At 40.5% G+C, this 15968-nt stretch overlaps 1 protein-coding gene across 1 annotated transcript in view; it reads right to left on the bottom strand.

Moving 5' to 3' along the window:
- Positions 1-1205: 1205 nt before the first annotated feature.
- Positions 1206-15968, bottom strand: part of LOC115366788 (teneurin-3) — a 130730-nt gene continuing 115967 nt past the window's right edge. The window contains exons 24-30 of the mRNA XM_030062417.1: positions 12470-13353; positions 10185-10360; positions 9503-9738; positions 8312-8608; positions 4143-5754; positions 3507-3637; positions 1206-2868 (exon numbers count right to left, since the gene is read on the bottom strand). Of these exons, the coding sequence (XP_029918277.1) occupies positions 2116-2868; positions 3507-3637; positions 4143-5754; positions 8312-8608; positions 9503-9738; positions 10185-10360; positions 12470-13353 (4089 nt within the window). The 3' untranslated portion in view covers positions 1206-2115. The remainder of the gene's footprint in view (positions 2869-3506; positions 3638-4142; positions 5755-8311; positions 8609-9502; positions 9739-10184; positions 10361-12469; positions 13354-15968) is intronic.

Here is a 15968-nt window from a genome sequence, read left to right as displayed (position 1 = left end):
GGACAAGAGGGTTGAAACAACAGCATAAAACAGCCTTTGTGCCAAGAGCCTTCTGCTCCCCATTTGTCACAACAGCTGTTGTGAAAAAAAAAAAAAAAAAAAAAAAAATCACTATCCTCACAATCACAGAACTGCTCACTGCTTTGATTAATGTTAACAGGAGTGAAAGAAAAGTCGGGGTATGATCGCAGTTCCAAATGCAATTAAAAATGGAGCTTGCAAATCTTCACACAGAAGCTTATACCTGAAAAGCCTTTTGGATTATGAGGCTGATGGAGAAGATTCTGTTTTTAGGCAACTGTCTAAATTTCAGGTTAGTTACACTTGTAAATCTCTTCAGCCACCATTTACGCAATTTAATTTGGAACAGCTTCAAACAGCTGACTTCAAAGCCAGCAAGCTAGATTTGTCTTTTTTTTTTTCTTTTTTCTTTTTTTTTTTTTTTTTTAAGCTTTGTAGTCAGGATGATGTATTCTTAATCATTTATGTCACTGGTGGGTTTTATTTATTTATTTATTTTGGACTACAGAGGTCAGAAATGTTACTATTTTGAAAGACTCAGTTAGCCAGACATGATTCTCCATTTTCCCAACTTTTTCTGGGCGACCTGCTTCTTCACATTTTCTTCTTTCTCTGAAAACAAAAGATTTAACAAATACATAAAACCAATGGCTTTTTTGAAAAATAAAAATGTCAGAGCACTGTCTGACTATGATAAAAAAAAAAAAAAAAAAAAAAAAAAAAAAAAAAAAAAAAAAAACAGCCCACCGTAAAAGAGCATCCTTCTGTACATTTAACATTTAAAATTAAGTTATGGTGATATTTACTGAGAACATGGATGTGATCTATATTTGGATCCACTGTAACCTTGTTTATGTGAGATGAGTTTATAAAATATTTGTGTTGCTGAATTATTAACTGGACAAGAAGCCAACTCATAAGACATTATGCCCAATAAACATTAAATTTAGTGGAACATTTTTTTTTTCACTGCGTGTTATAGATATGTGACTGCTATACAGGTTTCTATTAGTTTGTTATAACTTAAACATAACTTTGTGAAGACGCCTCAAATTTTCCATATTGGGAAGAAAGTTATTTTCAATTGTAGTAAACAACCACAGCATATCTAAAAAAAAAAAAAAAAAAAAAATCAAAGGAAAAAAAAAATCAAAATCAGTTGGACTTTATTTGTAATGTATAAACACAACATAAATTACTGTTAATATGACTAGTACTGACATTTATTCAATTTCATTAAAAAACCCCATAAAACTCTTGCATAATTTACAAAACATGGTGTCCCTGTGCTATCCAAGACACATCTGTGCCTCCCCTCCCCAAACATAGTTACTTCATACCTATACTGTTTTTTTATTTTTATTTTTTTATTTGTTTGTTTATTATTTTTTTTTGTTTGTTTTGTATTTGTTTCACAATGGATATTGGGTATTTAAACATGGAAACTGTTACTTTTGTCCTTTTAAAAGCAACTCAAGGAGAATGAGACATTTTGATGTTTTACAGTGCTAAATCTGGTATACATAGTGGTTGTTTGGTGAGAATATCTCTAACATCAGAAGTCTTTGATTTTTAAAAACAAACATTTGCTCACAGACACTGACTGCTCTGCGAGTGTGAACTCATGAGCCACATACTTCTTCTTTCCAGAGAAGTGCAGATATGCATAATGTAAACATTTCCTTTTCTCTTTTAATACTTTCTGTTGACCCGAACATTTCTCAATCAAAACAAGAAACATAAAACACCTAAAATAGTTCACTGTTTCCTCAAAACACCACTATTCCTCTGCTCCTGTTGAAAGAGTCCAGAGTCCAAAAGGCTTGTGCTACAGAGGAACAGACCTGTCAATGCCATGTTAAGGCTTGGTGTAGTTATACATTTACTCTGTAGTCCCTAAGTCACAATGCACAGCATTGCTTCTTTTGACACTTTTTTTTTTTTTTTTTTTTTTTTTTTTAACAAAAACACATCAACACATTTGTGTACATGGCCACTTCTAACCTTTGATTACAGTTGCTTATCATTTTGCCCGCTAGTTAGTGTTTGTCTACCGAAATAAAGTCTCTTTGGCAGAAGATGCACCTCAGTTTGTTACCTTTTCCCGATTTCACTTTGTCTAAGAAAATGGATGTTGTTAGCACTGTCCGCTAATTCTGGGTACTGCTCAATGGAGAGCACGTAGTACCCATCATACCCCAAGACCTTTCCACTGCTCAGGAGCTGCCTCTTCTCCCCCTCCGTCCAGGGGCGGACCCCCTCCTCCCCATCACGTACTCTCTGCTGTTCTCTTGCCCACGCACCGGCAAGAGCCCGCTGACGAGCAAGCTCAACAACCCGGGCTTTCTCCTCGTCCACAGTGGAGCCATAACGGATATGAAGAGCCAGAGCCCCACGCCGAATCTCCACATCTGCAAAACGCCGAGTTCGACTATCCATAACTGTGGTGGACTGTGAAACGGTCACGTTGACACCATTCTCCAGAGTCTTGTGTCCACTAGTGAGGTGCAAAGCAGCGAGGTCGGCATCCGGAAGGCCCGGCTTAACAAAGTAGTGTGTGTCTCGACCTTCAATAGTGAAGTGAAGGTCTTCCAAATAGAAGGCGTTGTTAAGAATGGTTGCAACCTTGACACAGTCCTCGCTGGCCACATTGAGCGTGTGAGTGTGCACGCTGCCCTTGTAGATGGCAAACATAACAGCTCTACCGATGGGAGACATTGCCGCTGAGAACCACAGCCAAGACTTTTCACCTCTGCGACCTCGGCTGAGATGGACCTCTGGCAGCCGCTCGAATGACAGGAGAGAGTGCGCTTGTCTGGTTACTTCCTGCTGGACCCCAGAGATAGACTGTAGGAAAAGTGCAGTGAAACGTTAACGCCTGAACATGGCAGAACCTGACTCTCCAGGCCATTTAGAAGCAGAGGCTGCTCTGCTTCAAAGAGTTTTTCATCTCCCTCTAAGATAATGGTGTTTTCAAGCTGTGTTCTCAAGCCAAAAGTAGATAAATCCCCCATGACAATTTTGGGGCAACACTTTTTGTGTTAAGGCCTTATACTAAAGAAGTCCAACATAAATAGCTTCAAAAGACTGTTTTAACAGTGGCAATTCTAAAATGTTACATATGAAGTCAGACATTGCTAAAATGTGTTCTGTAGATAACTAAGGCAACGAGACAGCGGAAAGTATACTTTGTGCTTGTTATTATGCAAATATGGCCCAATTAAAACTGATATGCTATAAAATATATGGCAATCCAATTAAAATGTTGCAACTTCAAAATATTGACTTAAGAGGAGAGCATCATGGCAAAAAAATGATAATTTTGTTGTTGTGTCTGATCTCCAACACTATAAAAAGCATATTGTCTGTTAGTTGGAGTAGAATTATTTAACAGTCCCTGTTTTTTTGTTGTTTTGTTTTGTTTTGTTTTTTCTGATCAGTTTATATTATGTTAAGCATGTATAAGAGAGGTAAATTAAACCAACCGGAAGATCATCCCAGAGCTGACTCTTCCTCAGTTCGTAGGATGGCATGCTTAAGTCAAACTTTGGGACTGGAAACCCAGGAATGGTGTTGTGGAGATGAAAGCCAAAGGTTACAAGCCAGCTGTTCACATCTGGGGAAGACATTAATGATACCGAAAATGAGATGGAGGTTTCAATCACACACACACACACACATACCTAACACAGCTGCATTGTAAGCTGTGGGGCATTATAAATACACTGCATCTATGTTTAAGAAGTTGTCAGTGTGCTGTGGATCATACTGCATTGTTAGAACATTTACTATCCCTTCAGAAAAAAAAAAAAAAAAAAAAAAAAAAAACATGTACACTCAAAAAACAAACAAACAAACAAACAAAAAAAAATCAAACACACAAATACAGCTTTGGACATTGAACACTGAGTAATCAATTGGCAAATGCAGGATCTGATAAATTATCATTCAAAAACATTACTCACAACATTACTGCTAATACTGCTACTACTGCTACTACTATAGTGCTGCTACTATTACTACTACTACCATAAACAATAATAAAAATAATAAAAAATAAAAAAAATAAAAATAATAAGCCTCATCATCAGTATTATAATCTTCAAAGGCACATTTCTTACCTGCAACATATTCTCTCACTTCATGGACTTTGCTGATGGGATTGTTATTCCTGAACATGTACAAATTAAAAGGTGCTGGCTCTTTTCCAACTCTTTTCCAAGTGGTAACATCTGGAACAGTCCACCTCCCGGGCATTATATCGTAGTCCCTCTCCCCAAAATGCAACAGTTTTGTCAAAGGATCGTACAACCCCCCATGGAACCCAAGCACAAGTTGGAAGTCGGGGTTTGAGTCAAAGTAGACCTCGCCGTAGGCTGTGTATTGCACCTGTTTGACCAGGAGTCCATTGCTGGTGAAGACAGCCAGAGGTGTTCCAGTGTTATCACAGGCAATGTAGAACTCCTCGCCGCTGCTAATCTCCATTGCAAATAGGTGGCCCTGAAGGTCATAGTAAAGAGAGGTGATCTCCGAGCTGGAGTGGTTGTATACATGTGTAATTCTGGCAGGGTAGCTCAAGTCTGCGTAAAAGTACTGCAAGTGTTGGCCCAGACTAGTCTTGGTGGATACTCTACGGCCGAGTCCATCGTAACGATATTGAATCATCCAACCGTTGCCCTTGCTGTAGACTCGCACCAGCAGTCCTTTGGAGTTATACTCAAAGATTTCTCCCCCTCTCTGACGGAGAAAGCCATCTTCATCCATTCTGTACTGGATGTCACCAAGGCGGGTGATCCGATCTCTCAAGTCGTAGCGCAGAGGAAGAAGCCTGGCACTGCTTCCTGGGTTCAGCAAATGGAGGTTTCCATTAAGGTCATACGTATAGCGCCACATCACTTTGTCATTCAGGTATACAGTCTGTAGCTGGCCATCCACATCATACTCATAGGCGTACTTGGTGGTGTTGGCAAATGGGCCAATTTTGATCTCACGCTTGGTGACTCGCCCCACATCGTCGTACTGGAAAGTGATCCAATACATGAGTGAGCGGAAGATCTCATATTGAATCTCCTTGATGCGTCCGTGCGCATCAAAGTGCTTAGTGTAGGTCATGACTGCTGTGGATATGATCTGATTTATATCATAGTAGATGACCCCAAACTTTCCAAACTGCTCGACCTTTCCGGAGATGTCATCAAACTGGTAGAGGTCAATGGGCAGCGGTGTTTCATTGATGACACCTTGCACGCTGGTGACACGCAAATTGCTGTCATACGTGTAGTCAAACCGTGCATTGACCATGCCGTCTTCGCTGAAACGGAAAATCTGCCGGTCCACCAGGGGACCGATTTGACGGTAACGGATGGTACAGATGAAGCCTTCATTCTGTAAGTTGACAGTCTTCAGCACGCCTGCCATCTCGTCATAGGTGAAGCTGACCCGTGTGCTGTCATACAGGATTTCTGACAGCTTGTTCTGCCGGCGGTATCTATACAGCACTCTGCGTCCTGTGCCCAGATGAGATACCCTCAGTAGGAGGCCATCTTCGCTGTAGTCCACGGCAACTGAGGCGTTACTCTCTGGGGGATGGTAAAGGTTCCTGTAGTACCCCACTGAACGGATTGTCTGCATGGTATAGCGGGCTACACTTGGCATGGTGACAGCAGAAAGCCGGTCCAGAGAGTCAAAGTCAAAGATGTACTGGCGCTGACTGTGGAGCAGGAGAACCATGGACTAGAGGAAAAAGAAGAAAATAATGTAAGTCTTTTCTTAAGTTATCCAAGTAACACAGTCATCCATTGAGTTTTGCCACTTTAAATGTCAAATACTCTCATTTAAAGGTGCTATGTGTTGCATCATTAAAAATTGATTCAGTCAATTAATAATTAAAAATTCTCATATTAATTTGAGACATTAATATAATTACTGGGAAAGAAATACAAGATGCCAAGAAGTTTGGCAGCTTCTACACTGCATTTTGAACTGTGTACCACTGAGATGGATTTCATGGGACATCTGCTGGATTGCTTTACGACACAAAACAGGAAGACATTCTGTTCTTTCAGTGCAAACAGAGCTAAAGCTTTCAGTCTCCCACAATGGCAGATGGTGGAACAAGGGGAAGGAATATGGAAAAATCACTTCATCAATTATTGGCACTTATCCTTGCTGTTCAAAACAAACACATGCAATGTGATTGCAGGGAGGGTGAGTGGGGACATGTAAGCGTCAGGGTTTATGTGACATGTGGTGTTAATTTTGAGGAAAACTCTTACCAACTGCACCACTTTAGCGACAAAGAGACTTTCAGTTGTTGTGACCATTGTCTCAGTGTTTAGCAAAAGCAATGCCAAGGTATCAGATTTAATTTGACAATGGTATGATGCTGTTTAAAAATGCAACCCATTGCACCTGTCAAAAACATTTATTGAGAAAGCTGCAAGTAAAGATAATATGTTCCTTTGGATATGTTTAACCTCAGATGATTGCCCAGTCCATTCAATAAATACTTATACCTGACAAACAGCTATGTGTACTTTTAATTCCTAAAACCCGTCGAGACTTATTTAATAAATTCATATGCACTTTGGATTACAGTCTGTCTTCCAGAGGTTTACCACCCTTCCTGTTAAAATGTCATGCCCAGTCATCCGTGGCAACACTAAGGTTCCTTGTGCTCCCCAAGCTCTCTGTGTTCCCTGTGTCAGAGTGTTGACATGGCCTCCCCAGGTCACGCAATGAAGGGATGATGTCAGGAATGGCAGAGGAAATCTCCGCATGGTTTCATTGCAGAGCATCTCGATGCATTTTCAACTCTCCTCTTCAAAAGAGCTCCAAACAATAGAGCTTCCGAGCAAAATGAGATGACTACTGATGTATAAAAAAGTGATGGAGAGAAAGAGAGCTACAGCAGGAGCATAATACACAGGCTGGCATATTATTCTAAGGCTTTGTAGAGTAGTCAATTGTGATTGGCCAATGGACGCCTTCTGTTTCACAGAAGAGATTGTTGTGTTAGATCAAACCATATCACTCTGCAGACACAAAGTCCTGTCAGTTTGTTGATTTCTAATCAAATTAACCAGTGAAACCTTGACAAAAAAGATGTTTTTCCCTGGTTACTGCCGACCACTGATGGGCATTTGTTGTTTTTGGGCAGCCAGCTCGTTTGGCTCTGTTCACTAAAAAGAACTGTTTGTTTGGTTCTAATTTGGCTTTTCATTCATCTATACTTCCATTTCTTAAAAACATGAATGAATTAAAAATTCAGTTTGATTTTGTATTATCCCACAGTGTCTTTTGACAGTTCCTATCATTTTATTTAGGGTGTATATACACCTCTGGCTCATATATTGTACTAGTAATCCACAGATAAATATCCAGTCCAAATAGATAAATAATGTGTGCATAGACAAAAATAGCAAAATAGCACACACCTCTTTAATAACATATCAGGTGCTACAGAACCTGTCATTGTCAAGACTAACTGAAGTGTCAATAATGGTGCGTTTCCATATGATGGCATTCAACAAATGCTGAGCCTGGCTCAAACCTAGGCAAATACTACAGGAGAGGTAGAATTTTATTAGCTTTTACTTTGTTTCACTCAAACATTTAAGGACTTCTTCAAGAGTGGTGTTTGTGTATTAAAAAATTAAAGTGCATCGCTCCAATTCACACTGCTATTTTGTTGCTTAATGTTAACGGGAGAAAAAATAGAGATATAAATAAATTGTTCACGAACAAGCAAACAAATTGGCTCCCTATGTTCACCAAAGAGCTGAGACAACCCACCACTCCTGCAGACAAACACACAGCTAACCTATGTTAGAGACATGCAAGATTTATCCAATATTACTTATTTATTTTTTGGAGAGCACAAAACTGTTGATTGCTGGTTATAGGTTCAACATCAGTCCTACCGGATATTTTTATGTTGGCATGTTTGACATTCTGTAAGTGTAGCCCACGGATGCTAGCTACAGGTGCTTCAATAAAAACAGTCCTGCTGAACAATTTTTACAGCGAAGGCTTGTAAATTACTTTGGCTTGTGAGAGGGTCATTTCAAATCAATATTTTGTGTAAAATTCCGAATGACCGTGGTAAGTAGCTGTATAATGAGCAGGGTAATGTAAAGCGAGGTGGTCATTATTGCAAAATAAACCTCTTCAGGGTGATCTCCACTTCGTGTCAGGGTCTTATTTGGCAGTAATGTCCAGGTTTCTGTGCATTATTCCATACATAGCTTACATACATACAGTATTTACTTGGGTCATGTTATTTTCTCACCTTCTCCAAGTAAGTGTAACTCCATGTCTTCCCATCAGCAAATACCCTGGACACCAGGCGGCCTTGGCTATCATAATCGACTCTCTCGGTGGTAGGACCTCTCTGCAGGGCACTGATCTGCCCGCTGCTGCTGCGGCTCACATTAACAGGCAGCAGCTTGCTACTGGGCACCCAAAGCACTGGATGGCCCGCTGCGTCGTATATAATCTTCAAGAGAAACTTCCTGTGGTCATCATAAATCTTCTCTGTCCTCAAGGTGCGATCATAATCAACAGATAGGATATTCCGCCCGTTCACCTGTGGGAAGGATTTCATTTTAAGCAGATGCAAGACAAATATGACTACTACAACTACTACTACTACTACTACTACTACTAGTAGTAGTAGTAGTGCTGCTGCTGCTGCTGCTGATGATGATAAAACACTACTACAGCTACCCCTAATAATGCTCATTTATGTGCCACTTTTCTTAAACAACAGCTGCAAAGTAGTTTACACAGATTAAACAGTAGGAGCAAAAGAGGCAAAACTGATTTGTTTAGATACTGGTAGAGTTCACGTACTGTTAATCTGGTTGTCAGTTAAAGCTATTTTCACTGTGACTGCCACTATGGTAGTCATGGAGATTAAGAGCCCCGTCATGAGCTTCATTAAACTGAGAGACACTCTGGCAATTGTTCAGGCACGCTTAAATCACAACCTCCTAAATTTAGTGGAGACGAAAATTGCTGTGAGGCAAAGTAACCACGCAAGTTAAGTTCATAAAGTAAATCGTAAATCTCAGTGTCAGATTCTGAGGAGGGGCAGTAAGTGAACTCATACACAGTACTGGAACAGTGATATTCTCCCTTATCTGAAACTTTAAATGCGTATAGCATCCATAAAGTCCTGTGGAAAGAGAAGCAGAAAAGCATTGCAGCATAGCTTTGCAGGGTTGTAATAAATACAGTGGCAGAGCCAGACACATAAAATAACATATGCTATTTGTTGGACAGTGTCATTGTTTATGAGCAAGGCTGACCAGGGTAGGAAATGAATCCCTACCCCTAACGGTGTCAGTGCTATGCTCTAACACTGAGCCACACAAGACCACAGAAATCATTCCCTATTATTGGCATGGACAGCTAATCATTTGCATGCGGCACAAAAAAATCAGCGACAAAAAAAAAAAAAAAAAAAAATCAAACTTACTCGAAGCTTGCGTCCAAACACGATAACTTTCCCCCTGGCTTGTTCTTTGCGGAAGCGCCACTCAACCAAGTTTTGCCCACTCTCCCCTGGCAAGCTCATGTTGCGTCTGGCTACAGTTGGGTTGGCAGCGCCTGCCAGGATGTGGGGCTCTGTCTGGTAGTGGGTGTCCATCCCGTTGGCATAGGTAATCCTCAGAGAGTTGTCAAAGCCCACTTGATAGCTGCTTCTACATTGGTCTGGTGATGGTGAGGAAAAATTACAATTTAAAACAGTGGAATTATGTCCCAAACACAGTGTTATCGACGATCCCCTAAAATTATTGATTGTACTTCATGACTCTAAAAGTGCTTATTATTTCAAGTTAGACCATCTTCTGATCAAAAGGATGAAAATGAATGATGCCTTAGAAATAGATCGACCATCTGGCTCTCCACATAGTGGGAACCATTTAGATACAAGGTTGATGCCTCTCCCTGACACCCAAACCCACACACTGAGAGTGTAATCATTTACACTGTCGTCTGTCAGACCCTCTGAGCTGTAATGATACACGACTTAAGCTTACTCAACATTGCCCTGGTGACCCTTGAAACAATGACAAATAACCACCTTCAAAATGGCCGCATGAATTGCTCGTCCCTGTATAAGTGAGATTGAGGGAAGATGAGCACGCTGTCCTTACCCTGAGCCAGAGTGTAGAAGGCACGAATGGTTGAGGTATTCGTGGTGATACTTATTTCCTCCTCTGTCAGGGAACTCTCAATGTCCACTGTCAAAGCGCTGTATATGTCTGTGTACAAGTTATTCACCATTCCAGTGGGGAACGTCACATTCATTAGCCTCCCTTCACTGTCGTAGCTGTTTGACAAAAAAAAAAAAAAAAAAAAGAACGTACAATAACAAAGCTTTGATATGTAGAAGGACATTCTATCATAACTCTCTCGTAATTCAATTAACCACGCTCTTTAAACTTGGTGAATAAGACCATCTATATTCTTGTAATTAAAATGTCACATTTTCATTAGCAGTTTTCTAAAATGTTCCCATTTTCACAGCATGAGTGAAACGGCTGCTGGATCGACCCAAAGTGCTAGCCAAATATTGGTGAATGACACTCACACCTCATCAACCATCTATTTTCGCATCAACAACACCAACTGAATTCAGTTTGGATGATTGATATGTTATTGTTCGGTCTGTGGAACGGTTAAGTTAAACTGAGGACATAATGTGTGACAGTATGTGATAAAACATGACCGCACAGGGGGTGAAAAACTCACTAAAGGCCACATTAACACAGAATAAATAGGCAATACACACACACACACACACACAAGTTTTGGTCTGACACACAAAGGGTTCATTAAGTCCGACTAACAAAGAAAAAAAAAATTGTACTCATTAGTTTAGTTGACCATGTTGTTTGGCATTCCTTGTAAAATTTATGGATATCAGCACACTATTGTTGCCTGCACTTCTAATGTTTCTCCTCAGTCACCTGGCCTCTTGAAAAATAATGAACACATTTTATATATGTATGGTGTAGTCAGATGAAAAAAGAAAAAAGTGGCATCCTTTATGGTATTGGGGTTATTATAAGTCTAACTAGGCTATTTTACAGATCTGAGGCACTTTTTATAATTAGGTTTCAATTAACTGTACACCCTAAAGCAGTTTGCAGGTAAGTTAGGTTACCAATTATAAAGTAAACTGGTCCTGTGCTCTGAGAGCAGTGACACACACACACACACACACACACACACACACACACACACACACACACACACACACACACACACACACACACACACACACACACACACCTGCACACAGGAAGAATTTTTCTCTTTGCACCTCTTGTCTTGGGATTTTAATTCAGAACAGTTTTGAATAGAATGGTTCAATTGAGACTTTTAACATTTATAGACTATGTAGAACAGTGCTTTAATAACAGTGGGCCTCATTCACCGACCTTTCTTAAGATGAAATTTCTTCTTGAAACCCACTTACAGTTTTCATGGTGATTCTGACATTCACTAATGTTTTCTTATTTGGGATTAGTTCTTAGGTAATGACAGAATCTATGCACACTCGAGCAGATAATTTGCTACTGCATTTGATTCAATTCAACAGTTGTATAATAATATTGGATTGGAAATTACAAAAAAAATTAAATATATGTATAAATAATTATTTTCTTTATTTTACAGCACTACACTGACATGTCAATTCACATCAGTTATGTTAATTGGGAGCCATTACATTTGGAGTTCCATGTCCCACTCTCCGTAGACTTTCTTCGGGTCATTCTTGACTTCTCTCAACTTGATACATTTACATGTGTGCACATGGTCTTGCACTCTCATGCCCTTTTATGGAGATTAACGGGGCGTTTACCTATGCTAATTAGGACCAACTGGCACACACTTTCAATTTACGAGGACAATGGAATTCATTATTGTAAGAACACAAGTGCAAACAGTTCCGCTGTTAAAGAACGTGTCATGAATCTGACCTAGACTTTCTTAGGACCTTGCTAAAGAACAAATTTAAGAAAAAAAACTTAGGAAGATATTGTGAATGAGGCATGTTGGCTAAATTTGTTCAGCGGCGGACAAACTAAAGCAAAGTTTGGTTTAAATAAATCCTCGAACTGTGAGTCTGGTTTTGCTGTTTCCTCATCCAATAGCCCATGAATGCCATGAAATACATTTTTCCCCTGTACATAATGCTGTCTCTCAGTACGACTAGAATGCAATACAGGGGCACAGACTGCAGTATGCATTTGGTTATAGAGAGGGTTTGCATCGGTTTGCATAGAGCGGGAGGGATTTTCAATTTGTATCGTGGACCAATTCCATTGCATAGACAAGACCACCCAAAATGAACTGCAACCTAAGAGTCTGGTTTTGCCGTGCGAAATAGCAAAGATTTCCAAAGATTGATATTTTCATTTGTTATACTCACTCATAGAATGTTGTCCAGCCAATCTCAGAGGTCTTCGTAGCCAGCAGACCGTTGTTACCGTGGTAAGTAAGAAGCACAAGCTCTTGGCCCTGAGCTGTAAGAGTTTTCAGTCCGCCGTTGGTCCCCATGGTCAACCAGATGACCTGGTTGTCAGGGGCGACGATACGCACAGGCATGCGGTTGGGGTCTCGGCGGATTCTCAGGGTGTTGCCATTGCTGTCAGTAACAGCTGTTATGTCGTTCTCCGTGCTGTAGCTGAAGGTGTATTTGAAGTCACCTGTGAGCAGACTTGCAGTGTGCTGGTGGGTCCCGTTGACGTCAAAGACATACAGCTCCTGTGCATCAGGGGAAGCCACCTCATACGTATTGGCACTGGAGGTCAAAGTTGGCCCATTTCTAGAAATTGCCCGGATGCGGATGTTGCCCAGGTCTGCCACATAGAGAGTTCCATCTGGAGCTGCCACTAGAGAGGAGGGGGCATTGAGCCTGGCATCTTTGGCGTAGCCGTCCCCTGTCTGGTAGCAGTCACAGTTGGCATCATTCTTGCAGTCGCAGTCGGAGGGGGCCCCAGCCAAATGTGTTATCTCACCATCCACAGAAACCTTCCGGATGCGGCTTAGCTTTCTCTCATCTGTTTCAGCTATGTAGAAGGCCCCGTGGTAAGATATGGCTATGGAAACAGCAGATTCTAGGGGAGTCAGTTGTGCCCTTTGACCGCCGGCCAAGCCACGCTCCATCCCGGCCAGTGGACAATGGATAGGTCGTCCTGCTGCAATACTCACTTGACCATTCTCTGTGATGCGCAGCACTATATTGTTGTCCAGGACATAAAGGGAGTTGTCCATAGGGCTAACTGCTAGGTCAGTGGGCCACTCCAAGATCACCTACAATAGAAGACATTATCAGTCTGTGGTCAGGTGTTTGTATTGTACCACAAGATTAATGAAGGAAACCTCCGTCATGTGCAAAATACTTCTTATTGCACCTCCCGCAGTGTGATGGGCTTGTATAAGTAATGCAAAAGACACGTACAACGTTGAAATACATCAGTAGCCTATTCCCACTCTTCTTCATTGCTGCCTGAAGAGTGTGTATTGATGTACTGAAGCCTTTTATTGCCTTAAATACTGTGAAAGGAACATTACAGTGGCTTCCCTCCCAATCATGTTTGTAGTGTATTTTTAGCCTTTTCGGGAACCCTGTTTTTGCACTTTTTGTGTGCTACTAAAGGGTTAATATCATTTTAAATTTCAAAATAGCTCAAAGCAATAATCTACAACAAAATGATTTAACCTAAATCCAGTTCAGAAAGTTTTTACATTTGCTACATTTATTATTTGAAACACCCGTGTTGCATCGCTCTTTCCCAGGAGGAATCATCTGGTGCAATTAAATGATGTTATTTTATGTTTCACAAGCAGCAAGAGTGCTTTGCAATAAACAAGAGAAGAAATGAGTCGGTAGCATGAGCAGCAACAGCGGCTGGGGCTGAGCAGACAAAAGGAAGAGCGCCACCCACAGAAACTCAAACTTGATCAATGGACTGTTCCAGACTCCTTTAGTTATGGTGACATTGTAATTACCCCTAAAGGTACCAGCTGCATTTCCAATCATGTATTCTGACCTGAAGTTTGAGGAATGTTCTCTTATTCGCCACACCAGCGCTGCACACACTGGTGGAGTTATAAGCAAACTTTGAGCTGTGCCTTGAATGTGTTGAGAAGTGTTGGGAGGTTTTGTTCACCTCATGTACTTTGTAAATCAAATTGAGTCTAGATATGCAGTGTCGGTATGAATACATTTACATTTTAGCTGTCGCTCTCATCCACAGCAGCTTAAAATGAATAAACTGGTAGGACACTTCAGGACACAGAACACGTGGCTGATGACAAGAGACTTTGGCTGCTGCGGGAATCAAACCTGTTGCTATTTAGATACAGGACAGTCCATCCATCATACTACCCTGTCACCACTGCTGAGAATATGTCACCGCAGCCAGTAAAAGGGAAAGCAGAATCAATATTTAATGAGAAAGCCTTCAGGCCATAAAATGAGCTCTTATCTTCACTGGTTGTTTTAACTCCCACACTCCTTATGTTTTCAAACTTGTGAACCTGATGATACATGAATTTAAAAGATAATTCCAACAGTGTATGTTAAGCCCATTTTCTACCAAGCCCACTGTGCTTTCTAAAGGTTTCTGTGGATATACTCATTATCATGCACCTGATACTCCTCATTATGAGACTTACGTCCCTATCTCTCGATGTAATTTGCTTTCATCCAACAATAAACTACATCAAAATTAATTTTCCGAGGTTGCATAGTAAAGGCAGACTATGCAGGTTCAAATGCGAGGGCACACCAATTTACTGCACACAAACATGGACAGTGTAGCGAAATGCTCTTATTTTTTTCAGTTATGACGGGGTAAAAGAGTTGCCTTGATCTCCTGAGGCATTTCTAAGATAGTTTCTTTTGAGATTTGAGTGGCATTCATCACTCTTTAGCATATCATAACAAGGTGGGGTGCCCTCCACTTTGAAACTGGCCTCACTTAATGCATCTCAAAAAAAAAAAAAATACTGATTTGTGACTTTGAAAAACTGTTTTGTGACTATACGTACTACTGTACATCCAGATACACTTAACATGTTTAAACTGACGTGCGCATCCAGAAAGCTGTCACTTGACAGAGTAAATATTAGGCAAAAATGGAAATTCTCATCACACCTTTTTTATATTTTTGAAAACCTGCCTTAGACAGTGCTTCTCATTAAATGTTAACATCATGTCTGGTTGCAAGTTACATCCCACCTCAATTAAGCCCTCTCAGGTGAGGAAGAGCACTCTTCCACTTGGAAATGATTTCTATGAATTTGATTATAATAAGGTGTTGAGTGAGAACATTTTACTCTTTAGCATGTTGTTATACAAATCAGTCAGAGTTTGTGATAATATTGGCTACAAAACCTGTTCCAGAATTTATAAAATAAGCTGGATCTAAAATGTAGGATTTCCTCCTAGGTCCATGTTACCACGAAAAACAGGAACATTCATCATCACCCATATTATCCTTACTGTGCTGGTGGCTTATTCTAAGTCACTCTGGATAAGAGTATCTTGCTAAATGGCTCAAATATGAATATAAATGGAGCGGCATGATGGCCTAGTAATTAGTGAGGTTGCCCTCCCAAACGTCTGGGGTTTGATCCCCTGTATGGCTGCCTGTAGCTGCCAAAGTAACTTTGAACAAGCACTTCCTGCTCCAGTTATGCTGGATAGTTGCAGTTGCGTCCACTGGCTGACCCTGAGCTAAAAGAGAATTTTCCCCTTGGGTGATCAATAAAGCATATTAAATCAAATTAAATAAGATTATGAATATTTCACACGTAAAAGTTTAACAGCCCTATTAACTACATCTGTGAAAAGTGAACATTGGATATTACGGTCTAAAGCTATAACCTAGCCACACCATTCTGCTCGGCACAAATGTGTC

The sequence above is a fragment of the Myripristis murdjan genome, chromosome 10, assembly GCF_902150065.1.
Source record: "Myripristis murdjan chromosome 10, fMyrMur1.1, whole genome shotgun sequence".
Taxonomy (NCBI): Eukaryota; Metazoa; Chordata; class Actinopteri; order Holocentriformes; family Holocentridae; genus Myripristis; species Myripristis murdjan.
Note: the sequence above shows the minus strand (reverse complement) of the source record. Positions and strands in the feature narration are given on the sequence as shown.